Source organism: Pocillopora damicornis, chromosome 1 (assembly GCF_964200805.1).
Source record: "Pocillopora damicornis chromosome 1, jaPocDami1.2, whole genome shotgun sequence".
Classification (NCBI taxonomy): Eukaryota; Metazoa; Cnidaria; class Anthozoa; order Scleractinia; family Pocilloporidae; genus Pocillopora; species Pocillopora damicornis.
Window position 1 is genome coordinate 11,838,080 of NC_142670.1, and position 23,765 is coordinate 11,861,844.

At 37.2% G+C, this 23,765-nt stretch overlaps 1 protein-coding gene and 1 non-coding gene across 2 annotated transcripts; one reads left to right on the forward strand and one right to left on the reverse strand.

The window, feature by feature from the left end:
• LOC149051989 (macrophage mannose receptor 1-like) lies at positions 1 to 9,935 on the forward strand. Its single transcript, XM_089180036.1, has 6 exons — positions 1 to 1,031; positions 1,204 to 1,265; positions 1,477 to 1,518; positions 6,159 to 6,194; positions 6,843 to 7,214; positions 9,544 to 9,935. The coding sequence occupies exons 4-6, from the start codon at positions 6,176 to 6,178 to the stop codon at positions 9,933 to 9,935; spliced, it is 783 nt and encodes a 260-aa protein (XP_089036162.1). The 5' UTR covers positions 1 to 1,031; positions 1,204 to 1,265; positions 1,477 to 1,518; positions 6,159 to 6,175.
• A 1,044-nt stretch (positions 9,936 to 10,979) lies between these two features.
• On the reverse strand, positions 10,980 to 11,052 carry Trnat-ggu (transfer RNA threonine (anticodon GGU)). Its single transcript has one exon. It is a non-coding gene; the product is annotated as a tRNA-Thr (tRNA).
• Between the last annotated feature and the right edge of the window lie 12,713 nt (positions 11,053 to 23,765).

Sequence of the window (23,765 nt, forward strand, 5' to 3'; positions counted from 1 at the left end):
GGAAGAAAGAAGTATAGGCACGGGGGAGGTGTCAGCTCAACGAGGAGCTAACTGATATTAAAAACTCAACTACCAAAATTACATGAACTCCCAGATAATCTTAGCTGCTGTGAAATTATCTATTTATAGTTTGTTTTGTTTTTGCGTATAGTTTGAAGTCGGCATCATTTCATTTGCTGAGAATTCTTTTTTTGCTCTTGTGTTTCTCTTCTTCGAGTTTAGCTGCTGGCTTTCCAAAACTTACAACCTGATCTGGATATTCGTCGCCTTTGTGGCTTTCATTGAAGTTGTGGGTTTATGATTAGTGTCGGTGATTGTGATTGGTATACCTGGACTACTTGCTGATAAAAATTTTTTTCTCTGCTCTTTTAAAAACGAATTAAGTTTTTATAATATGACCCCACACAATATTTACAAATTTCCTTTTCCTATCCTTTTCTTATTTTCTCACAACAAACTTTGGACGTGGCTGCTGTTTGCAAGGATACTGGTCAATTCTAACCTAGTGATGGCCTTCAATAACGAGTAAAACCTGTTAAGACAATGTCTTCACAGGCAAAAGATAGCTTCATAAACTTTCTCCAACTTTAACTACATAGTATGAGAAAAAAGATTCTTGTCCTTCCTCGTTGATGTTTTCTTACTGTTTCACATTGATGTACCAAGATATTTTTTTCGCGCACAAATAACTCATAAAAAAAAAAAAACATTGAACAAGATGAAAGGGGCAGTAAGATTATTACATCTAAATTTTTCATTCAGTTTAGAAACTTAAGTTCGCGATTTCTTTCGCACTTTGTCAGATAATCAAAGCTCGCAATCTAGGTCACCTTGTTGGGATTTCTATTCCCTGTAAACTACTCTCTGGCAAGGATCCTCTCCTGCTTTCGCTATTCGATAATCATATCTAAATAATCAATTTATTCTAATTGTATTCTTCAGCTCAACATCTTGATACTGGTACGAGTCATAGAGGAGATGACCAATTTGTTGCAGCCAACTGGGGAAGACAACCATTTTCAGCAAATACGGTAAGATTTACAACATAAAACTAAAAAAAATAGTGGAAGAGGCTACCATGTCCTCCTATTAGGCTCTATTCGCCCAACTTCCTCATTTCTTGATCAGTAAGGCCTTACGATATCTAAAAATGAAAATTAATTGTTAAAGAAAACGAAAGGAATGTTTTCTTTTAACTCTTAGTATGGGCATCAAAGCATGCGTGGTGATGATTCCCATTCTTGGTGTCAAGTAACTCTACTCAGGTCAGTGTGTGTGACACCGTTACAATGGTCACATAATATTTTTTTGGAATTTTGAAACAAAAGGTTGTTAAATATGCTAGACAAGACAGATTTCTTCTTCATTTGTGAGGTATGCAATTTCCTTTCCTTCTTGGAAAACTTAATAGGTATTTGATTAATTTGTTTGCATATTGTAAAAATGAATGATCTTGAAATCATTTTTATGCCGCAGGGTTTCCTGATTTTCGCTCTACATGGCATGCGAAACACTCAGGTAAACACTTACTGATTAACTCCATATCATCAATCTTTAGTGTTTCGATAAATATCCGAGTACTAGTGCTAAGAACCGTATTTCGTGTAGCTCGGCTATCTGCAGATCAGAGACCGTTTCAAAAGAAAGATGAATATCGTTTTTCCATCTTCTATAAAGAACAACTCCACAAGGAAGAGCTCACAGGTCAATCCAAATGAGGTTGGGGATGTATAGGCAATTGAATTGCAGTCTTGTGATCGCACTTAACTTAAATAACCGTATCCAGCCAACCGGAAATGACCGTCAATTACTTAGTGCAATCACTTAGTTAACAGCAATATTCTTTAAGAAGCGCTCTAGCACACAGTTCTAATTGAATGTATTTCTCTTTCGATTCTTGCGCGCTAACTTTCTGAGCTTACTTATGACTGGATCTTTTGTGGATTAGTTACACTTGGCAATTTTCTTTTTGGCATCCTAAAGATAAGGAGTATCGTTTTGAATCGAAAACACATCGATTAATTTGGAATTAAATTGGAGCGATGTTAGGCGGAATTGTCATAAACCAAGAGATTATAAACTATTCGGCACACATCATTTAACAACGATTAAAGAACTTTTACACAGAGTATAAAATTTAAATGAAAAAGCTTAGCGATAGAAATGCGGAATATTTCCGGCAGAGTCGGGTTTTCAGATATCACTACAGCGGAGACTTAGCATTGAAGAGGAATTTCAACAAGCAAGAGAAGAAGTCAATTATGTAGATATGCCTAACAGTTCACAACGGTTTAGGTTACGTCATACCCATTTATAAATAAAGATGGATAACGAAGCGTACGATTAAGACGGAAGAAGTAAAAAAAAAAAGAATTATTCTGGAATATACAAGTACATTTCTCTCTACACCGCTCAAATGCGATAGGTCGAAACGCGTCAAGCTTCGATTGGCTAAATATATCGCAGCAAGGTCTAGGGAATATGCCAGGATAAATAATCAATTTTTCCATGAGCGTGGGGAGCTATTAGGAGGGTAGAATGTCTCGCTCACAGCGCACATCACAATGACTCAAGAACGTCTCGCACTAAGAGCTTTTGAGCCCACCGCTTCTCCTTAAAATGTTGGAATTCAAACATTTGGACACAAAAATTATGGTTTGCATGACGCTTTTCAGGGGAGAGTTGTTTTGGAGGCTGAACATTAAACTATGGCCGTTAGCCTCCGTTGGTTTTCTAATCAATTAACGATCCACTTTATGTAAATTGAAATCGAACTTATGATCTAAGAAAACCGAGAAGAAATCCTTTGATTCGGAGTTTGCCGTGTTATGAAAATAATAATACATGTTAATTAACACATGAGTGAGTTAGTCCATCAAAGTTGAAGGCCTACGATGTAATTAGACCTACAAACGTGCAGCATGTCATAGGCAAGATGAATAAATAGCAATCATTTCCATTTATGCATACGATCAGATGACATACTAGCTTTAGCTGCCGGTTGATAAAACAGGAGTTTGTTTAAGACAACTTTCATTTAGCAGAGCTCCTAAAGAAACTACCATTCTTAACATCAATTATTTTTAGCTGCTTCTTTTCAAAACATGAACTACAAAAAGTATTTAAATGCCGTGAAGGTTTCCGATTTATTAGAAAAACAATGCTCTACATCTGGTGCAGCCTTCTTTTTGTCTATTGGTTCGTCTATGACAGCAATAAAAATGGAGACTAGCGCCATGAACATGTGATCAGAGATCATGACTTGAATTAAACTCAAACTCTTACGAAAGGGTTTTATGGGGATGCTGTAAGTTCGCAACTCTCCAGCGGGATGAATCAAATATAAGCCTGGTAACGACAACTCTTAACAGCAACCTTTGATTATCTCGGGCATGATGAAGTGGATGGTAAATGGCAATGAATTCGGCAAAACTTTCAACACCCTTTTAATATGTTGTGTGCTGGGTAAGTAAAATCCTAGTTATTCCTATTTGTTCTGCGCTAGCTATGACATCGTTGAAATGAACTTTCAATTTGTGAAATAATTATTTCAATTCTTACTCCTACTGAACTTTGATAACGAAACATACCATACTCTACACATGTCCTTTCTAAACTATTTGTTAATCATTAAAGCAAAACTTGAGGATCTTTGTATTATCGCCATAATCATTATTATAATTTTCTAAATATTCTTTGCTTTCCATACAATACCAATTAATTGAAAAAAGAATTACTCGGAATGACACATTCGTATAAGTGTAAAGACAGGTATTGACAGCAACCTATAATAGTATCGTGGGCTTGATTAATTGCGAGATGAGTACGACTGAGTCCAACAAAGTCTGCAAATGTTTTTTTTAATACTTATGCGCTGGTTTATACCACCTTAATTATTTCTCGACTTTTCATTTGCGAGACATTCATATCGATTTGGAACTTCCTGTAAAACTCAGCCAAACCGATCCGAGAAAAAAATGTCAGATGGCGGTTATATGGCACTCTTAATTAAAACAAAACACACCAGACTCTAAAGATGCCCGCATTAAACTCTTAGTTCATAATTAGAGAAGCATCTCTTATAAATTGGATTCCTGAGACCCTTCATACGGAGCAAAGTAATCAGAAAGCAAATAGCACAGGCGAGACATTTATGCGGTGGTCATGTTGTTTCCGTCATTGTTGTCTATACAACAGCTTTGGCAGCCATATTTATGATAGCTTAATTGCTATCGTTTTATGCCACTATGACAAGATGTCAAAAGGGAAACACGTCTCCCCTTCAGATAGCTGCTGAAAGTTCGACGTGCTTAGACAAGAGATCGAACTTAATCATCAGTGTGTTCTTAAAATGGCATTAAGTTAAACAGATGCAAAATTTAACATTCGATCCGGGGATTTGGAAAAAAATGGTTGAATCGGTGTACTTTATCCTTTTTCATCGCAAGTTAAAACACCATTGGTATTCATGAACTTCGATATCTGATTTTCTGAACGAGCTGAGGGGTTAAAGTGACGTGCACTCACAGAAAAATATTTAAAACAACCCTTAAAATTAAACAATATTTTACGTACTAAAATTCTGGAATGGAACTCCTTACAGCCTCATGGAGAACCTTTTGTGATTTAGGCTTAATTAAAAAATTCTGCCTTTGGCTTTTAATAAAGTCCTCTTATTAGTCATTTTTAATGGATCACCTCGAAATTCTAGATCTACGAGCATCACGGGCGATGATGTTACTTTACGCCTAGTGCTCCCCATTCCAGGATCATGTATACTGAATTCCAACCTAAAGGTTTACTGAGAGCCTTCGCGTTATTCGAATATCGCGGAACCCAAACCGTTTTAGCTTTCAAATTATTGTTCAATTATTAATGCTCATGGTAGGTGACTGCTGAACGCTCGCCAAGTTGGACGTCATGGACAATCAAAACATATTTCTATTTTTAGTTATTTTTCTTTGTACCCGAAGGCAAACTTTATACTTATCTCATTGCTCTTCTTTTATTTAAAAAATAAAAAATAAAAAAATAAATATATATATATATATATATATATATTATGAGAGGAAAAAAAAGGACGCAACTACATTTCCCGACAAGCCTGTTTCGTGAATCGCTTCACTCTTCAGGGGTTTAATGAAAGAATATTCATGTGACTATCGTGTATATACTAGGAAAATTTACATAATACGCGGTAAACTTAAAAACTTTAAAGTTCAGCTGTTGCGTAGCAACGCTTTGTTTCTGTGTCGGCATCACTAAATAAGCGGCATCACTAAATAAGCGTAACGAACTCGTATCTTCACGCCGACACAGAAAAAAAGCGTATAATATTTATTCTGCTCTGCTTCAACGTATTGAGCACTGTTCCACGCGAAAATCGACCTGCAGACTTCCTATATAGGAAGTCTGCAAGTCGATTTTCGCGTGGAACAGTGCTCAATACGTTGAAGCAGAGCAGGATAAATATTATGAGAGGAAAAAAGGGACGTAACTATATTTCCCGGGAAATGTAGTTACGTCCCTTTTTTCCTCTCATAATATATATATATATATATATATATATATATATATATATATATATATATATATATGTATATTATATAGGTTCGCGGTCTGCTGATCCACAGTTTAGAAGCACCTAAGAATATGGAAAAATCCTCTCAAAATTTTGGAGACCAACCCCTTTAGATTCAAATTGTGCACAAGTTTTATTTGAGCGGTCAGATTTCATACCCGGTTCCTTCGCTTAAAGAAACAACCGTCGTCCGTTTCGAATTGTTGTAAGCTGAAATGGAACACTATCTTTTTTCTGGGTTGCTCATTTTACATCCTTTTCATTGTTTCAAAATTTGGTTTCACTCCGAATAACCCGTTTAAAGAATTTTCCGAAGGACATTCGCGAAGGTCTGCCGTATCCTAAAAAATTGTTTTTCACATGTAACAAGTTTTATTCAGCTGGTTGGTAAATTGCGAAGATGGGGCATTTTTTAAAATTTCTCCGTCTGCTCCCTACTAAGGTAATAAATTAATGGGCAGGTATCAAAGGGCACGTAGCAAATAAAATGCATCAGCATCTAATAAACTTTTTCCACCGTTTCAAATGTTATTCTTAAGGCAACAACTAATTTATTTGCTCAATTTCTCTTCTACAGTCATCCTTCATTTGTTGATGGATTTACCAGGAACAGGTTAGCCAGTGTAATTCCAGTTCCAAAATTTATGCACCTTAAAATGAATGGGAAAAAAGATAATATCTGACTGATTACGCTTATAAATAGTCATAGACTTCCTGTTAGAATTACATCGGATTGTGATTTAATACGTACGTTCGTAAGTTAGAGAGCAAAACAAAAAGTCCGCACAGAATAACAGTGCTACTACCCTGATCTCCCCAATTTCCACCCCTAATTAAAGTCTAGCCTAATTGTAATTTTTGCCGCATTGAGGTAGAGGGTTTTGATGCCCATCGTTTGTTGTTAAAATTCATTGTATAAAAATTACTTTCTCATGTCCATCATCAGCATTACTACATGACTGTACAAATATGAAAATCATATATATGCACTGCGGTTGAAGAAAGGAATATAGAAGCGAACCTCCCAGTTATGAACACGACTTAAATAGTTGTGAAAATAAGGCTTGAAAAAAAAATCCAGCTCCCAGTTGGCTTGTTAGCTTAGTTAGTAAAACGCCGCACCGGTACCGCAGAGATCATAGAATCAAATCCCGTATATAACCGTTCATAGAGGATCGAGGATCGCTTCTATATTTGTATCATTATTATTGTTATCATCAGTATACATTTTTTCATTTATTCCTTTATTTGCTTCTCATAGAGTGCCAAGCAACCTGTTTCAAAAACTCGTCTTACATCTTTTCGAAAAAGGGAAGATATTGGGATAGAAACAGGGATATCTGCTCCAGTCAGGGAGGTGTCTTAGTCTCCATAGAAACTGAAGAAGAGTGGCAGTTTATCAAGAGTGAGATTCAAAAACGTGATACTTGGATTTTTGTTGCGTGGCACATTGACTTAGAGAAGGAAGGCGGGGTTTGGACTTGGCTGAGTGGAGAACAACTGAATATTTCAAAATGGCGAGATTCTCAGCCTGGTCGTGAGGACAAAAGGGCGGAAATATCTAAGAATGGAGGCCTCTTTAATGGTATCTCTACACTTAGTAGAAATGCCTACATTTGCGAGATGCCTGGAGGTAAGATCACATTCCAGCCATAAAGTGTATAATGTGCTGAGACATTACAGTCTGAAAATTGCTCTTGCTACCTAGAAGTAAAACTATTGTTCACAGAATATACTCAGCTCACCTAACAGGTACGTCTGAGCGATGAATGAATTTTAAAGCGCGTATTAGTGGTTCAACATAATGCCCATGAAAATTTCCGCAAAGCTTTCACGATTCTCAATACAAGTTGTGTGTTTGTCGGAGTTTTCTCGAATTAGGGTGGCTAAAACACCAAAAAATCCTTATCACTGACCGACAGTGAGGTTCAAACTTTTCTAGAAGTAAACCAATATCCTAAGAGAAAAACCGAAAGTTATGTATTCAGTGGCTTTGGTGTTAGCATATCTCTTGGCCGAGAATAAAAATCGACAACTGAAAGATTTGCTACTAGCCGATTTTGGCCGTTTACCCGAAAGACTTTTTCTGTCGGTAAGGATAAAGTCAATAAAGGAGAATTTTGTTAATTGAAAATTACGACCATTGTTGTTTTTGTAATCACGATTCAACGCATTTTTCCATCTTAGGAGTTAGCGCCAACGCACTCCACGATTGTTATTCGGGGTTTGTCGACTCATGTATTTTTATTCATAAATGTAGTCGGCTTTTTCTTCTCAGTAAAGGGCTATTGTGTTTATACGGTAAACAAAATGATCGTGGTTGCTTGTAGATATGGAATTTCTCTTCTCGTATTCAACTTGACATCTCACTCGTTCGCAGCGCTCACTCGTGAGCTATCGAGTTAAACACTCGAAGAGAAATTCTATATCTACGCGCGCCCATGTATTATTCTCTATTTAAATGTACGTTTTGAAGTTGTGGGAATTTGCTCGTTTGTTTCGTGCAATCGCGCGTGTAACGCTGGTCTTTCATCAAAGGGGGGAGTTTTAATGCCGATTTTTCTCGATGAATTCCTTCATTTTCTGTTGTGAAATTTACAGTACCAATGTTAGATTTGAACGGACTTGCAACGACTTACTATAAACGTATTTGAAGTATAGGACATTACACTGACTGTTGTTCAATGAACAAATTGTTTAAGAGAATTCAGATATATAATAAATAAAATTGCCATTAATAATTTCAATTGTAAAGAAATACTTCATGCTTTAACTTTCTGAGTTACTTCCAGTGAAGGTTTAGGTTGATCACAAACGGTTTTTAGGCCGCGTGTCAACCCATTTAATGACTTATTTGCTACCAAAGTTGATTTCAAAACCAAATTTTTCGGCTGGCGACCAAGGTGATTTGAGGGAGAGAAATTGAGGATTAATAAGTTATTAATCGGCTTGATTTTCTTTAAAATTATTTGCCTAAAAATATTGCCCAGCCGGCAAAACGAAATATAATTATGCAAAATGGCAAAAAAACTAGGAATGTAGTCGGCGGCTCGCGCAAGCGATATCGTGCCCGTGGGCAGAGATAGGAAAATCTGGACCGCATTAATGACTAATAAGATTGCAGGATTCGTTACTGTGCCCACTGAGAAAAACAAAAAAATAATACAGTTCTTTCGAGAAAGGCTGTCGGGAAAAAGCATGTCGGAAGTGCAAGCGATAACCCCGAAAGGTATTGCGGGTACCTTTTAGGTCATGGCTAGACTTGACCTCAGGATTTCAGGGAAAGCAAGGAAAATGTCAATTTAAGGACGAGGCATCACAGGTTTGATGAACCTATTTTATTTAAAAGACTGACTTTAAATTCTAAACTGCATGAAAACGAAAAAAAGAACGAGCAACCCCTAATTAATTCATCTTTACTTTTTATTCGGTTTTTTCATCTTTTTATTTTATTTTGATTACCGTTACTCAGATAATCTTTTGAGATTGTCGCGTAGATTTAAATGTTTTCCTCTTTTTTCCGACAAAATCCCCAGTAACAACTGTGTACGGTTAACTGCGTATCTCCAATTGCATATTTATGAGAACTTATATTCAAATTTAAATTACGTTTTTGCGAGTCTATTCAGGTGGGGGAGGAAGAATAGGGGGCTGGGAAGGGGGAGGGGTCAGCTCAACAAGAAACCAATTGATATTCAAAAACTCAACTACCAAAATTACATGAACTCACAGATAATCTTAGCTGCTGTGAAATTAAGTAATTCAGAATTAATTCAAAATTAACTAATTCATGCTAGAAAAATGGGTATCAAATAGAGAATAAGTCACGTTTTCAGTCTCATTTATTTTCCTCCTTTGTTGTGAATGTGATTATATAATATTTTTATGTTATCGTCATTATTACAGTTATCACTTTGTTTATGATAATTGTTATTTTTGTTGTCATCTTTATCATTTTGTAGAATACCCAAATATAACTTTTAACAACTCTTGGTACATAATTTCGGTATCTGGATGGAACTGGAACTGGAACAGATTCAGCTGTAAAAGCCAAGGAGGGGACCTAATTTCCATCGAAACCGAAGAAGAATGGAATTTCATCAATAACGAGATTCAAAGGCAAAAAACTACGAACTATGACAAAATATGGAGTATAGGTTTAACACAAAAGGCCGGGAATTGGACCTGGGTGAATGGAAGACCGCTGACCATTTGCAAATGGGGACAAAGGGAGCCAAGTGGTCAACACGACGCAGCTTCCATGCGGTTCAGTAATGGTGAATGGGGCGTGTTTAGTAGTGTTAGTCGTACACGTTGGGGAGACCTGCACGCGTATATTTGTGAGATTTCCTAGGGTAAGTTGTTTGTTTGGTTTTTTTTATATTATTCTGAGTAAACTAAAAGGCATCAGAAGCGCCTAGGCGTAATAAAAACATACTTTGCGAACGTTTGTGATACTCACGACAGAATTTATCGAAACCCTCTGACAGCCAAGATCAAGTTTACCCTTACATTTGTCAATGAAATATGTTTGAAACAGTCTCAGAGAACCTTTTCACGACAAACATGTCTAGTTTTAAACCTTGAAAGTAGAGGAAAGGTACAAATGGTTCTGTTACTATCAGTATTGCGAGTAACAACAGTTATAAAACTTTCAGTCATCAGTTATTTTCAAAAGGTTAATTTATCGATTGAACAAAATGATGGTGAATATCAACTGCAAAGAATCATCAGTCCAATTGCTTTGTTAGATAATAACGCGTAATGATGTGAAGTGCGTTATCTTTTGTGAAGAGCTAGCAACTCATGTCGGTTAAGATACATGCCAATTATTGTTTTAAAAAAATTATAAGACTCGCAGACTTAATTGTTCTTCGCATAAGGAATCGGTTTTATGTTCATTGTATTCTATTTTAACATCCGATCGTTTGAACTGTAAAGTTGTTGAAGCTAATTTCAATCCAATGCAAAATGTGCAGTGAACATAATAAACTGACCATCCTGCATCGAATTTGAATATGGCGGAGATTTCGATCGATGTAGCAACCACTGCTCTATAGCGAGGTTAATATGGGTTACCTCAGTTCTCACATGTCGCGAGAGGGCGTAGATACATTTTCTTGTTTAAAAGTAGCCAATACTGAGTTGGAATTTAATTGATGTTCTGCTCACCGAAAATATAAACATAGACATGTGTAGCATACAAGAGTTATTATTTTGGCTGTGAGGGTTGAGATGGGACACTTTGTGTTCCTAACGCTTTCAGTTTTGACGGTTAACAATATATGAAGATCATATATTTGAACTGCGGATAAAGACATGAATGAAAGTGATCTTCGCAGTGATGTGCACTACTTAGGCAGTAGTGAAAATAAGGCCTGAAAAAAAAAAAAAATTCAGGCCTGTACGGGATTTGAACCCATGACCTCTGCAATACCGGTGCAGCGCTCTACCAACTGAGCTAACAAGCCAACTGGGAGCTGGTCATGATGGTGGTTCTAAATAAACCCGTGAAGTGATGAATAGACGGTTAAGAATATATGAAGATCATATATTTGAACTGCGGATAAAGACATGAATGAAAGTGATCTTCGCAGTGATGTGCACTACTTTGGCAGTAGTGAAAATGAGGCCTGAAAAAAAAAAAATTCAGGCCTGTACGGGATTTGAACCCATGACCTCTGCGATACCGGTGCAGCGCTCTTCCAACTGAGCTAACAAGCCAACTGGGAGCTGGTCATGATGGTGGTTCTAAATAAACCCGTGAAGTGATGAATAGACGGTTAAGAATATATGAAGATCATATATTTGAACTGCGGATAAAGACATGAATGAAAGTGATCTTCGCAGTGATGTGCACTACTTAGGCAGTAGTGAAAATAAGGCCTGAAAAAAAAAAGTTGGCTTGTTAGCTCAGTTGGTAGGGCGCTGCACCGGTATCGCAGAGGTCATGGGTTCAAATCCCGTACAGGCCTGAATTTTTTTTCAGGCCTTATTTTCACTACTGCCTAAGTAGTGCACATCACTGCGAAGATCACTTTCATTCATGCTTTCAGTTTTGTAACAGAAAAAGAGCATAACTTTTAAAGTAACGAAAATATCGCATTACTTCACCTTAAGAGGAAATAAAAAACTTATTTATCTAAACTCACACATGTACTGTCTAAAAAACCGCCAAGCAAGAGCAAAATGCATCGATACCAAGCTTAACGTTGTCTCCTTCGCAACTGTTGTTTGGTCTCTTCACACAACGCCCCCTATTCTCCGTAAGAGAGAGAGAGAGAGAGAGCATTGGCGAAGGAATCTGATTGGTGTAATACAATTTAAGCACGTGAAAAATTGCAGTCCAGTGATCGGAAATATTTGAGCGTTGTTTTCATGTACGTGACGGAAGCAAGTTGTTTGGCATGTGCATTGTGAGAAAAGGAACGGATAAAACATCTTTAAATTTAAAACTGATGCAACAGGTTAAATACAAACCTTTCATAGCCCGAAAAATCTCAACCTCAATCGACGAGGCTCTTACGAAAGCCACAAACCATAACACTTATCAAATGAGTCCAAAATGTCTGGTTAGTTTCATTTCTTTTGCACGGCCCCCCTAATTCCATAACATTATTTACAAAAAAACAATACTCAAACGTTGTGATTGGTGCTATATATCCAAATGCTATAATGTAATTAGTGCGAGATACATACCCTAATGCGGGAATCTGATTAGTACGAGCAACATTTACTCATTATTTCCGGTGAAGGCGCAAAGCAGCGCTTAACTTGAACAATTTGTTTACTTTTTGGATTGATTAATTCCTCTGCTTTGCATTTGTGATATTCTTTCAGCAGATCCAGCTCCTGGACAAAACTCTTCGCAGGACTCTTACCAAGAGGACTTTGGACCACCTTGGACACAACAAAATGGTAAGAAGTGTTGGTCTCTTTAATAATGTGAAATATGTCTCAAGGAAAACAAATGACCCGTTCCCCGTTCTCAGAAAAGCAAAGCCACAACAAGATGATCACAAGGGGGGGGGGGGGGCAAGCCGACAGACTAGCGGGTGCTCAGTGCAACGGTTAGCCTGCAGGCGTCTTATTAAGGCGAGCTAACATTATAAGCTCGCGATCATTTATCCGATCGGCCATGTTTGATTTGGAGTTGGGCGAGAAGACGCTTTCCCAAAGGAGAATTTTGAAAAGTAAAAAACATCCTCTGATTAGATGCGCGTCACTGCATTTCCGGAAATGAGCAGGTAACCAATCAAAATTAATTAAATTAAAAACTGGAATTACTGTTTTCCGACTAAAACAAACACACGTAGACCCGATGAGTGAAACGATGCTGTTTTTTCAGCCAGGGAAGAAATAGCTTCGACAAAACTTCCTCCTCGATCACAAATGCGAACTGATATTTGCTGCACTCTATATTTTTCAAACGACAATCCGTGATTATAGCTGCCGTTAATTGACAACTTTTCTTCTGTTTGATCGTAAACTATACTTTGAAGCATAAACAACAGCACCCGAAGGTTTACACGCCATAATTTGTTTGATGCAAATCGGCACACTCTGGTGAAACGTTGTGGCCACTATTTTCATCCAAAAAAAGAAAAAAGAGCGTCCTAAACGTCCTCTGCTGACGCAAATACGAGTTGATATTTTTCGCAATCTATGTCCTCCAAACGACAAGCCGTGAGCGTAGCACCATCAATCCATTTGATCATAAACAATAAGTTAACAAAGCAGACAAACGACAACTATGCTCGAAGGTTTCTTTCATGCAAACCAATACCTGAAGTATCAGGCTTTTCCCAAAGCAAGTTGGCAATACGGCTAGTAGATCCTTTCCAGAACCAGTGTAGAAAGTGCTTCTTTTTGTTCCGATTTTAATGCGCGAGACATATTAAATTCCGAAAGACACTTTAGTGCTTCCTCGAAAGCGGAATCAAAAGCCTACAGCTTTATCAATTACAGAGTTTGCCTTCTTTCGCATATTCTGGCAAGAGCAAAATGTCCAAATGACGCATTTGGCTTGTGATTCACAGCTGGAGCTTAACTACACTAAACGTGATCTCGATCCCCCTACCCCTACCCCTCTGATTATTGACCGTAGCCATCCATATCTTAGGCGTGAAGATCTAAAAAAGTTCCCACGTGTTTTCCAAGGTTCACTTACAAGCATTGACAGTAACCGCTATGATTTCTCTTGTTTGACTCGACTCTTTTTTTGAATTTGCCTGCCCCACCCAAGCATTGCGGTGTTTTTGATTCTTTCTACGATTAGAAATTAGGCTTTTTTTCAATTGTAAAATCGGCGTCGTGCTTTCCCCAAATTTTCCTGAATGTGTTCCGGTGAGAAAAAAAAAGGAAAAAAACCGTTGTGACACGAAAACTAAATAACACCAAACACGATGTTGCTATGTTCCACTAATTTCTTGATTTGAAAGGCGAGACGAAACAAATGGACGAACTGACTCCTCAGGAGTCTCGGGTTTTTGCTTCTGTATTTCAAATTTAGAACTTCAGTAGAACTATTTCGACATATTTTCAGAATGTCTTATTTTATTCCAACTAGTTCTGCCTTTTAACGGCATTTTTGCTCGATAATTTAAATGTAAAGTATTTTACAAGAAGCCATTTAAATACAGCCCTCGAACTGTGAAGCGGCTTGACCGCGCGTTGTTTCCTTAGAAAGAAAACAAAGATATGTTTATCTTTAAGTTCTGTTCGCCTATGAATCTCGTTATGTATGTAATAAATAAGTTATTTGACTGTTAGTTCGCTCGTACAATTTTTTTTCACTCGTTGTGTGAAAATCGTACGCGCTCACCAATCGTGAAATAACCTATAAGTATGTAACCTTTAGGGATAAGCCACCATTCAAGCCATATGAGGTGAGAATGGTGAGGCTTAAAAAATAATCTAGTCTCCTAAAAGAGTTCTTTAGCCAATGAATACCCTGAACACCATTTGGGGCGTCCCGCTGGACTTTTTCCGCATCTTTGATATGAATTGTATATATGAGACTCGCTAATCAATGACGTGGAATTATTTTATGTAATTGTAGGAGGCGGTAGCTGTGTTTGAAGATTTCACCATAAAAATCAAGAACTTCATAAAAGACAAGGCCAGCATAGAAGAAGTTAAAACACTGAAAAAATCCATCTTTGAGGTGGCAGAGGCCGTCGAAAAATTTGCTCTTAATTATAGCAAGGGACACCAGAGTGGAATGAAGACTTCAAAAAGGATCGTTTCCCCAAAAATGGGTGAGATTTTAGCACTCAATCCCGTTTAGTTTCAACGCCTATTCCTTTGTCGCTTACTGACTCCCCGACTGACCGAATGAGTGGTCTAATTCCCTATAGCTAGATAATGTAAGAACTCAGTTATAAGCCCAACTTTTTAGAAACGTTATTGTTGGATGTCATCGATTCATCTGTTCCTTTACTTTGTTCGACACTTTGATTTATCGCGGTGGGGAAGGAAATTCAAGGTGTTCTTGAACAATCAACAAGAGAGAATCGGAATCCTTCAAATTGAGAAACCCTTCTTCTCACTCTGTTTATTGAAACTTTTCTTAAATAATAGATTGGTGAGTAACACTTTACCAACTGAAATTGACAAATCTAATAAATACTTTCCGTTTATTTTATATAGTACACTGGGCTCAAAATTGGCCTATCGTCTGCGATACATGTAAATGCAAGATTTTTAACCGTACATTTAAAAACTACTCAACGAACTCTATAGTTCTCCAAAGAGACGGTTCGAGGAACGAATTGAGTTTTGAAAATTTTATTCCGTCCACTGCTACTCACTTTTTCATCAGTTTTACATTGAAAAACGTTTTATAAATGGTTGAAATCGTCGAATAGTCGTTGAAGGGAAAAAAAGATACAAACAATACACGTCCATCCAACAAGATTATGAAATATTTGTGTACATCGCAAAACGCATATTTGTGTAGATGTGCTATTGCAAATTTCACCGTAAGTGCTTTCGTTTGTTCTTTTTTTTCCGACAGTTTTGGTCATTCAAAAAGCCTATCGCCAGAATGCAAGTGGCTTCCACTTTGAGAAACAACAATGGCCAGCGAGAATCGATATCGCTTCTTCAAATGTTGTGGAAAATGGTTCGTATGAACCATTGTGGTAACTTTACAACTTTTAGTATTACCTTGGTTTCTCCAATCGAAATTCAATTCAATCAATGCAACTCTCCACGCAAACAAGAACATGCATGTTGGATAATTCACCAATTCAAACTACATTTCATGCCCCATCACGAACGTTTGACCAAATCATGTCTTCAGTATGTTGCTGTTATTGTCTTTTTTGCTTTTGTCTAATTCGTTATTTTCTTTTTTTTACTATTATTTCATCAGAGATCTTTTTCAACCTCTCTCTTAAATTCGACTGAGTGTTTCTACGTCCATTGGAGCTGGACAGACCATCTTCCTCGCCGGAAGGCCTCGCCAGTGGCCTCTCCTTCTGTCTATAGAATGAGTTTACTCTTTGCACCGTTAAGAAGTATACGAAAACTCTTTCTTTTCACAGGCTGCCTGTGTTACAGTAGCAGCTCTGATGCAGTATTTCTTGATGGCCGCTTTCTGTTGGATGCTGATCGAGAGAATTTATCTCTACCTCTTCGTCGTGAAAGTTTACAACATTAACACCAAGATGTACATGTATCATGTCATCTCATGGGGTTAGTTTTTTTTTATTTTAAAACATGCACTTGTAACTATCACCATGCTTTCGGATCGCCAAATCTAGTGTTGTCATGCAGTAAGGTGTTTCGATTTCCTTCCTTTCTATATGGGTAGGTCTTCCACTGATCATGGTGGCCATTTCACTCGGCATCGCTGCTGGAAAAGAAGGGTTACAAAGCTATACGAGTAATTAACAATAAGAAAAAAATTTAATGGTTTCTTCTTGCTCTTCTCCTTTTAATTCCTTTCTATTAATTATTTTTTTGTTTGTTTTTGCATATAGTTTGAAATCGGTATCATTTCATTTGCTGAGGATTTGTGTGTTTTTCTTGTGTTTCATTTCTTCGAGTTTAGTTGCTGGCTTTCCTCGACTAACAACCTGATCTGGATATTCGTCACCTTTGTGGCTTTCATTGAAGTTGTGAGTTTATGATTAGTGTTGGTGATTGTGATTGGTATACCTGGACTACTTGCTGCTAAACATTTTTTTCTCTGCTCTTCAAAAAACGAATTAAATATTAATGATATGACCCCACGCAATATTTACCATTTTCCTTTTGCTATTTACTCACAACAAACTTTGGACGTAGTTGCTGTTTATGAGAATGCTGGTCAATTTTAATTTAATGATGGCCGCTTTCAATAGCGAGTAAAATCTTTTGAGACAATGTCTTCACAGGCAAAAGATAGCTTCATAAACTCTCCATATTTTACTACATCGTATGAGAAAAAAGATTCTTGCCCTTCCTTGTTGATGTTCTCTCACTGTTTCACATTGATATACCAAGAAATTTTTTTCGTGCAAAAATAACTCTTAAAAAACATTGAACAAGATGAAAGAAGCAGGAGGAGTAGGTGATATCAAATTTATGTCATTTAACATAAGGATCCACTTTGAATGGTTCATTCAGTTCAGACACTTTAGTTCGCGATTTCTTTAGCTCATTGTCTGGTAATCGAAGCTCATAATCTAGGTCCCCCGATTGAGAGTTCTATTCCCAGTAAATGACTCTTTATCCCAAGCTTGTTACCAAACTAGTAACGTCTCTGTAAAGGATCCTCTCCTGCTTTGTCTATTCGATAACCATCTCTAAATAATCAATTTATTTTTATTGTATTCTTCAGCTCAATATCTTGATACTCGTACGAGTCATAAATGAGATGACCAATTTGTTGCAGCCAACAAGGGAAGAAGACCATTCTCAGCAAATACGGTACGGTTCACATCATAAAAATATAACAAAATAGTGGAAGAGGTTGCTATGTCTTCCAGTGAGGCTCTATTCGCCCAACTTCTCCATTCCCTAATCAGTAAAGCCTTACGATATCTAAAACTGAAAAATCCTTGTCAAAGGAAAATAAAGGAATGTTCTCTTTTTAACTCCTAGAATTGGCATCAAAGCATGCGTCGTGGTGATGATTCCCCTGCTGGGTGTCACGTGGCTATTCGGTCTTCTCTCGCCTGTACATAAAGGTTTCTTTTACATCTTCACCATACTTAACTCTGCTCAGGTCAGTGTTCGATGGTAACATTCAAAATCATTCAATCTCTATCATTATTTTATTTTCTAACCAAGTAAGACATCGTTACAATTGTCACATGAAATTTTTTTTTGAATTTTGAAAACAAAAAGCTATTAACTAGGCAAGATAAGACAGACCTCTTTTGAATTATGAGATATGCAATTTTCCTTCTTTCTTGGAAATCTTAATAGATATTTGACTAGTTTGTTTGCATATTGTAAAAAGTAATGATCCTGATATCATGTTTCTGCTACAGGGTTTCCTGATTTTTGCTCTGCAGTGCATGCGAAACACTCAGGTAAGAAAAAACATCAAACCAATTATTAACTCCATATCATCAGTCTTTAGTGTTTCGATAAATATCCGAGTACTAGTGTTAAGAACCATATTTCATGTTGTTCGTCTATCTGCAGATCAGAGAGCGATTCAAAAGAAAGACGAATGTTGTTTTTCCATCTTCTATAAAGAACAACTCCACAAGGAAGAGCTCACAGGTCAATCCAAGTGGGGTCGGCGATGTATGGGCAGTTGAATTGCAGTCTTGTGCTGCATTTGAATCCAATTCGCACTTAACTTAATTAACTGGATCCAGCCAACCGGAAATGACAGTCAATTACTTAGTACAATCACTTATTTAACAGCAATAAGTCGGTTACGATCGATCTGACTTGCGATCTGCAGCTGAAAAGAGGTCTTTCTTATCATTATTGTTTAAGCACTCAACTAGCTGTGATTGTAAACTATCTTCTTTAGGATTATAAGTTTATTTTCTAGGTGATGGTATATTTGCAGGCAAGATTCATCGAAATAAACCTATAAATCTATAAATTTAAATTTCTAAAGGCTCAGTACCTTGATGACTGTCCTTCGACTAAGACCACAGTCTGCAACAGACGAGGCCGGAATTTTTGCCAGGAAATCACGACTCTTCTTTCTCTAAAAACCACTCTCGCACGCAGCTTTAATTAAATGTATTTATCTTTTGATTCTTTCGCGCTAACTTTCTGTGCCTACTGCATGATTATTTCATATTCGACGTTTCACTTATTAAGTTTACAAACTTCTCACCCAACACTGTCATTGCTTTTTACTATGGATAATAATAACTGAAGCCCAGTCATGCAGAAATGAAAAACCAAGGAATTTTCTGGAGCATTTTATTAGGTAACGTAGTTATGATGTAACTAGTAAAGTAGTACTTGTTGTTGTCGGGAGTGACTGACTTTTCAGAAAGCTATACCGAGAGAGAGCTACTGTGGGAGATTGTTAGTTTGGAGGCACTTTGGAGAAAACTGTAAGATTGTGTCAGTGTTGAGCTAAGAATTAGTTTGTGGTGCGCTTCTATCAGTTTATTTAAGGATAATTATTCTACTTCCTTTAAGAGTCGCTCCTTGGTAAGAATATTACAAATTGTTTAATAAATGAGTTGGGTTTGTTGATAAATGATGTTCTTTCTCTAGGTTAAATAATAGTAATAGTCTCCGCACATGACGCTGACATTCAAAGTTGTTGCTTAATGAATAAGTAGATGAATACGTAAATTTTTTAATAAATAAACAACTAATTTAGAAAGAACCGAAAAACCCTTATGATTGGATCTTTTGTGGATCAGTTACATTTACCCATTTGTTATTCGCTATTCCTAAGATAAGGAGTATCGGTTTGAATCGAAAATACATCGATTAATAGGGAATTCAACTGGGCCAATGTTAGCCGGAAATGGCATAAACCAAGAGATTATAAACTATTCGGTACACATCATTTCACAGCGATTAAAGAACTTTTACACAGAGTATACAATTTAAAGTGAGAGGCGGAGACGAAGCGCTGAATAGGAATTTCAACAAGCCAGAGAAGGAGTCGATTTTTTACAACAGTCTAGGTTGTCATACCCATTTATAAATATACATGGATGACGAAGCGTACGATTTAGGCAGAAGAAGTTAAAAAAATAATAATAATTATCCTGGAATATGCAAGTATACAAGTATATTTCTATCTACACCGCTCAAATGCAATAGGTCAAAGCGCTTCAAGCTTCGATCGACTAAATACATGGCAACTAGGACTAGGGAATATTCCAGGATAAATTAATAATCAATTATTCCTTGAGCGCAGAGAGATTAGTAGTAGAGTATAATGTCTCGCCCACAGAGCGCATCACCCTGACCCTTCTAAAATGTTTGAATTAAAACATTTGAACACAAAAGTGATGGTCTGCATGACGCTTTTGCAGCCGAGAGTTGTTTTGGAGGCTGAACATTAAACTATGGCCGTTAGCCTCCGTTGGTTTTCTGATCAAGTAACGATTAACTTTATGTAAACTCACATAGAACTCATGATCTGAGATAACCGAGAAGAAATCCTTTGACTCGGAGTTTGCCGTGGTATAAAAATAATAATACACCTTAATTAACACAAGAGCGAGTTAGTCCATCACTGTTGAAGGCATACGAAGTAATTAGACCGACCAAATGAAACGCGCAGCATGCCATAGGCGAGATGAATAAAAAGGAATCATTTCCATTTATGCATACGAACAGATGGTATACTAGCTTTAGCTACCCGTTGATAAAACAGAAGTTTGTTTAAGACAACTTTCATATAGCAGAGCTCATAAAGAAACTACCATTCTTAACATCAATAACTTTTGAGCTGCTTCTTTACAAAACTTCAACTACAAAAAGTGTTTTATGATGCAGTAGATTTTTTCGATTGTATTAATAAAAACAATGCTCTACATCTGGTGGAAGCTGCTTTTTGTCCATTGGTCCGTCTATGACAGAAAGAACAAAAATGGAGACAAACGCCATCACCATGTGATCAGAGATCATGATTTGCATTAAACTCTAAATCGTACGAAGGGGTTTTACGAGGATGCCGCAAATCCGCAACTCTAAAGCGTGGTGAATCAACTATAAGCGTAATGATAACTCTTAACGGCAAACTTTTGATTATCTTGGTTACGATGAAGTGGATGATAAATGGCAATGAATCCGTCAAAACTTCCAAAAACCTTTTAACATGCTTTGTGCTGGGTAAGTACGACGCTAGTTATTCCTGTTTTTTTCTTAGGTAGCTATGACACCGTCGAAATTAACTTTCCATTTTTTAAATATTAATTTCGATTTTTACTCCTACGAAACTCTAATAACGAAACATACCGAACTCTATACAACTCCTAACCTACACAACTCCTAACCTATTGGTCCATCATTAAAGCAAAACTTGGGGATCTTTGTATCATCGACATTATCATTATTATAGGTTTCTTAATATTTTTCACTTTCCATACAATTCCAAATAATTAGAAAAAAATTAATAATCCGGAATGGCACATTCGTATAAGTGCAAAGACAGCTATTGACAGCAACCTATATTAGTACCGTGTGCTCGATGAATTGCGAGATGAGTACAACTGAGTCCAACAAAGTGTGAATTTTTTTTTAAAAAGTTGTGCGCTATGTTAGAACTACCTCTGAAACAGGTGTTTATTAATTTCCGGAGTGTTTTTTAATTTCCGGGGTGCGAATTTTACGATTATTTGGCTTAAAAGTCCTTTAAGTAAGACTATTAATCGCAAATGGCATTTCTTGTGATTAAGAGAGTGTCTGTAAGAGCGGTCCGGTCGATTTTGCTTGAGACACGGATTTCGCTCGTTTCTCGTGTGTTGTAAGACATTCATGTACCTATACTAAAACCACAATCAGTTTGATCGGATCTCTTTATTTTTCAGAGTTTTACGGAAATTAAATTTCACTCGAGCGAAGGCTTGTCATGACACTTTTCAAGACTTTAATTTCATGCAACTTTGGAGGACAATTTACAAAAAACTACGGAACTCAGCAAAAAACAAATACCACAGCCATGTATATTAACTCTATCTTATCTATCGAGGCGACTTTCGTAAACATCACGTTTCAATCGAGGAAACAGGAAGACTTGAATGACACCTTATCGGTTCGCCTAAATCAAACACGCCAAAACCGATCAAATTCAAGGTAAATTTTTGAAAAAGTGAGGCGTTCTTAACTGATCCAACTAACATAGCTAGGAAATAGGTGCCATAGAAAAGATAACTACAGAAAAAAACTTTGCGGCCCGACCTTTACGAGAACTTTATAACTCCGTGAACTTGCCTAATTTTCGGCAATCTCCAAGTTTGGCCGCCATTTTGAGGGACTTGTCAACATGAAGCGTAACCGAAATAAATCAAGCAGGTAAATCTAAAACCGTCAGAAATACATACAAAAGCAATTCAAATGAACTTTACTTTCAATTCAAGCGACAAAATTTGAAATTGTTCCTTAAACTTACCATCCCCATGCGACCATTTCTTTGAACAATTCAAACACTACAACTAGTGTTCGAATTCCCCTCGTCGATTCCACCGCAAGAAATAACCTGTGCCACCCAAGCTTCGACTCGAATATGAAGTACGAATTAAGTAACATAACTGCTTCATCTTCGCGGCAATATCACGCTGGTATTTTGATATTCCGATCGACAAGAACGGTGATCAAGAATAGATCGGTTTGTTTACCTCATAAACGTGACCGCTGGCCAGCTGCTGAGTGAAAACAGCACGGTTCAGTGGCGAGGGGCGGGGTGAGGGGTGGGTGCGGGCAGATAATCAGAAGATTTTTGGGAACACTCGAACATATGCATTAAAGTATCATGATAAACATTAGGATTCTCAGTCTTAATGTGAAGGCATGCTTCGTGTTGCAGACAACTTTTGTTTTACTTAGTATTCTTTTTTATTTCAAATACATTTCGTTTCAAATAGGACTAGCATAAGTTCATAGATTTAAAAACAAATCTTTACCAAGTAAATTAATGTGTTTAGATAATCGAGATAACCATTTAACCTCTTGTATCGCACCGGAAATAACGTGTCTTGTCTTTGCCCAACTCTGAGAGCGTGGAGCGGCGAAGACGCGAGATACGAGTCTCGCGTGGAGCGGCTTCACCATGTTCACAGGATAAGTGTGACCTCACTATCTTTAAGAAAAATAAGAGACTGCTCGAAGTCTGTATTCCGTTCAACCATTTCATAAGAGTGACGCGAGTATTTCAATTGAGTGAGAAAGTCACAAACCCATTCTTTACCTCACGAGCGTAACCACTGACCACTCACGAATTACAGTAGGCTTCTCCTTTGACACGGAAATTGAAATCGTATCGAATGTACAAAGTTATAGTGAGTTCCTTTAGATCTCCCGAACTTGTATCGCGTTGGAAACAATTACAAGTATAGGAAGAAGTCGTTCATTAGCGAGACGTTCATTATGTCTCAGGACTGCTTTTTGAATAGCAAAGATGGAAAAAACTTTGGTTCATCGTGTGGCTTAATTGGTTTGGTACGACTGTCTGGATGCAATGACGAAGTAAAACATCATTTGATTAGCTGCCACCTGTTTAAAGAGGTTTTTAAGTGAAAATGAGCTAATCTTGGCAAGGATTTGCCTATTTCACCTCGCTCAAGAGGATAAACAAAAAAATGTGGATTTGCTATAGGCATCGCTACACTCTGGGGAAGTTTTGGAGAAGTGCAAAGGTAACATGTCAGTATCATGATCATGATGGTGTCAGGAAGCGTATCCAAGACAGAGATGTAATTACCTTGCATATGTCTCAGGACATTCAAAAGCTGTTTGGAGTTATTATTCCAGTTGAATCAGGTATTCTTCAGTAACATTTTCTGTTATCTGTTTTTGTCACGTGACATATCTGCTCGAAAAGAGAAGAAATTCTTTATTACATCAAGGGTACTTAAGTAAACATCACGTTGAAAAAAAAATAGATCCATGTGTAAGTGCTTTTAATCACAGATGGAAATATGTACAATGTTGCTCGGTTGATAATCAATAACGTTTTTGTAGAAGATCAAATCACCTGACAACGCAACATACTTACTCATGCGTACGGTTCACAATTATTTGCGGTCAGTTT

Excerpts from the sequence above, each read along its gene's own strand:
- LOC149051989 (XM_089180036.1), top strand. Across the intron at positions 7,215-9,543 it reads CATTTGCGAGATGCCTGGAG|AATACCCAAATATAACTTTT; the intron begins GTAAGATCACAT and ends ATCATTTTGTAG.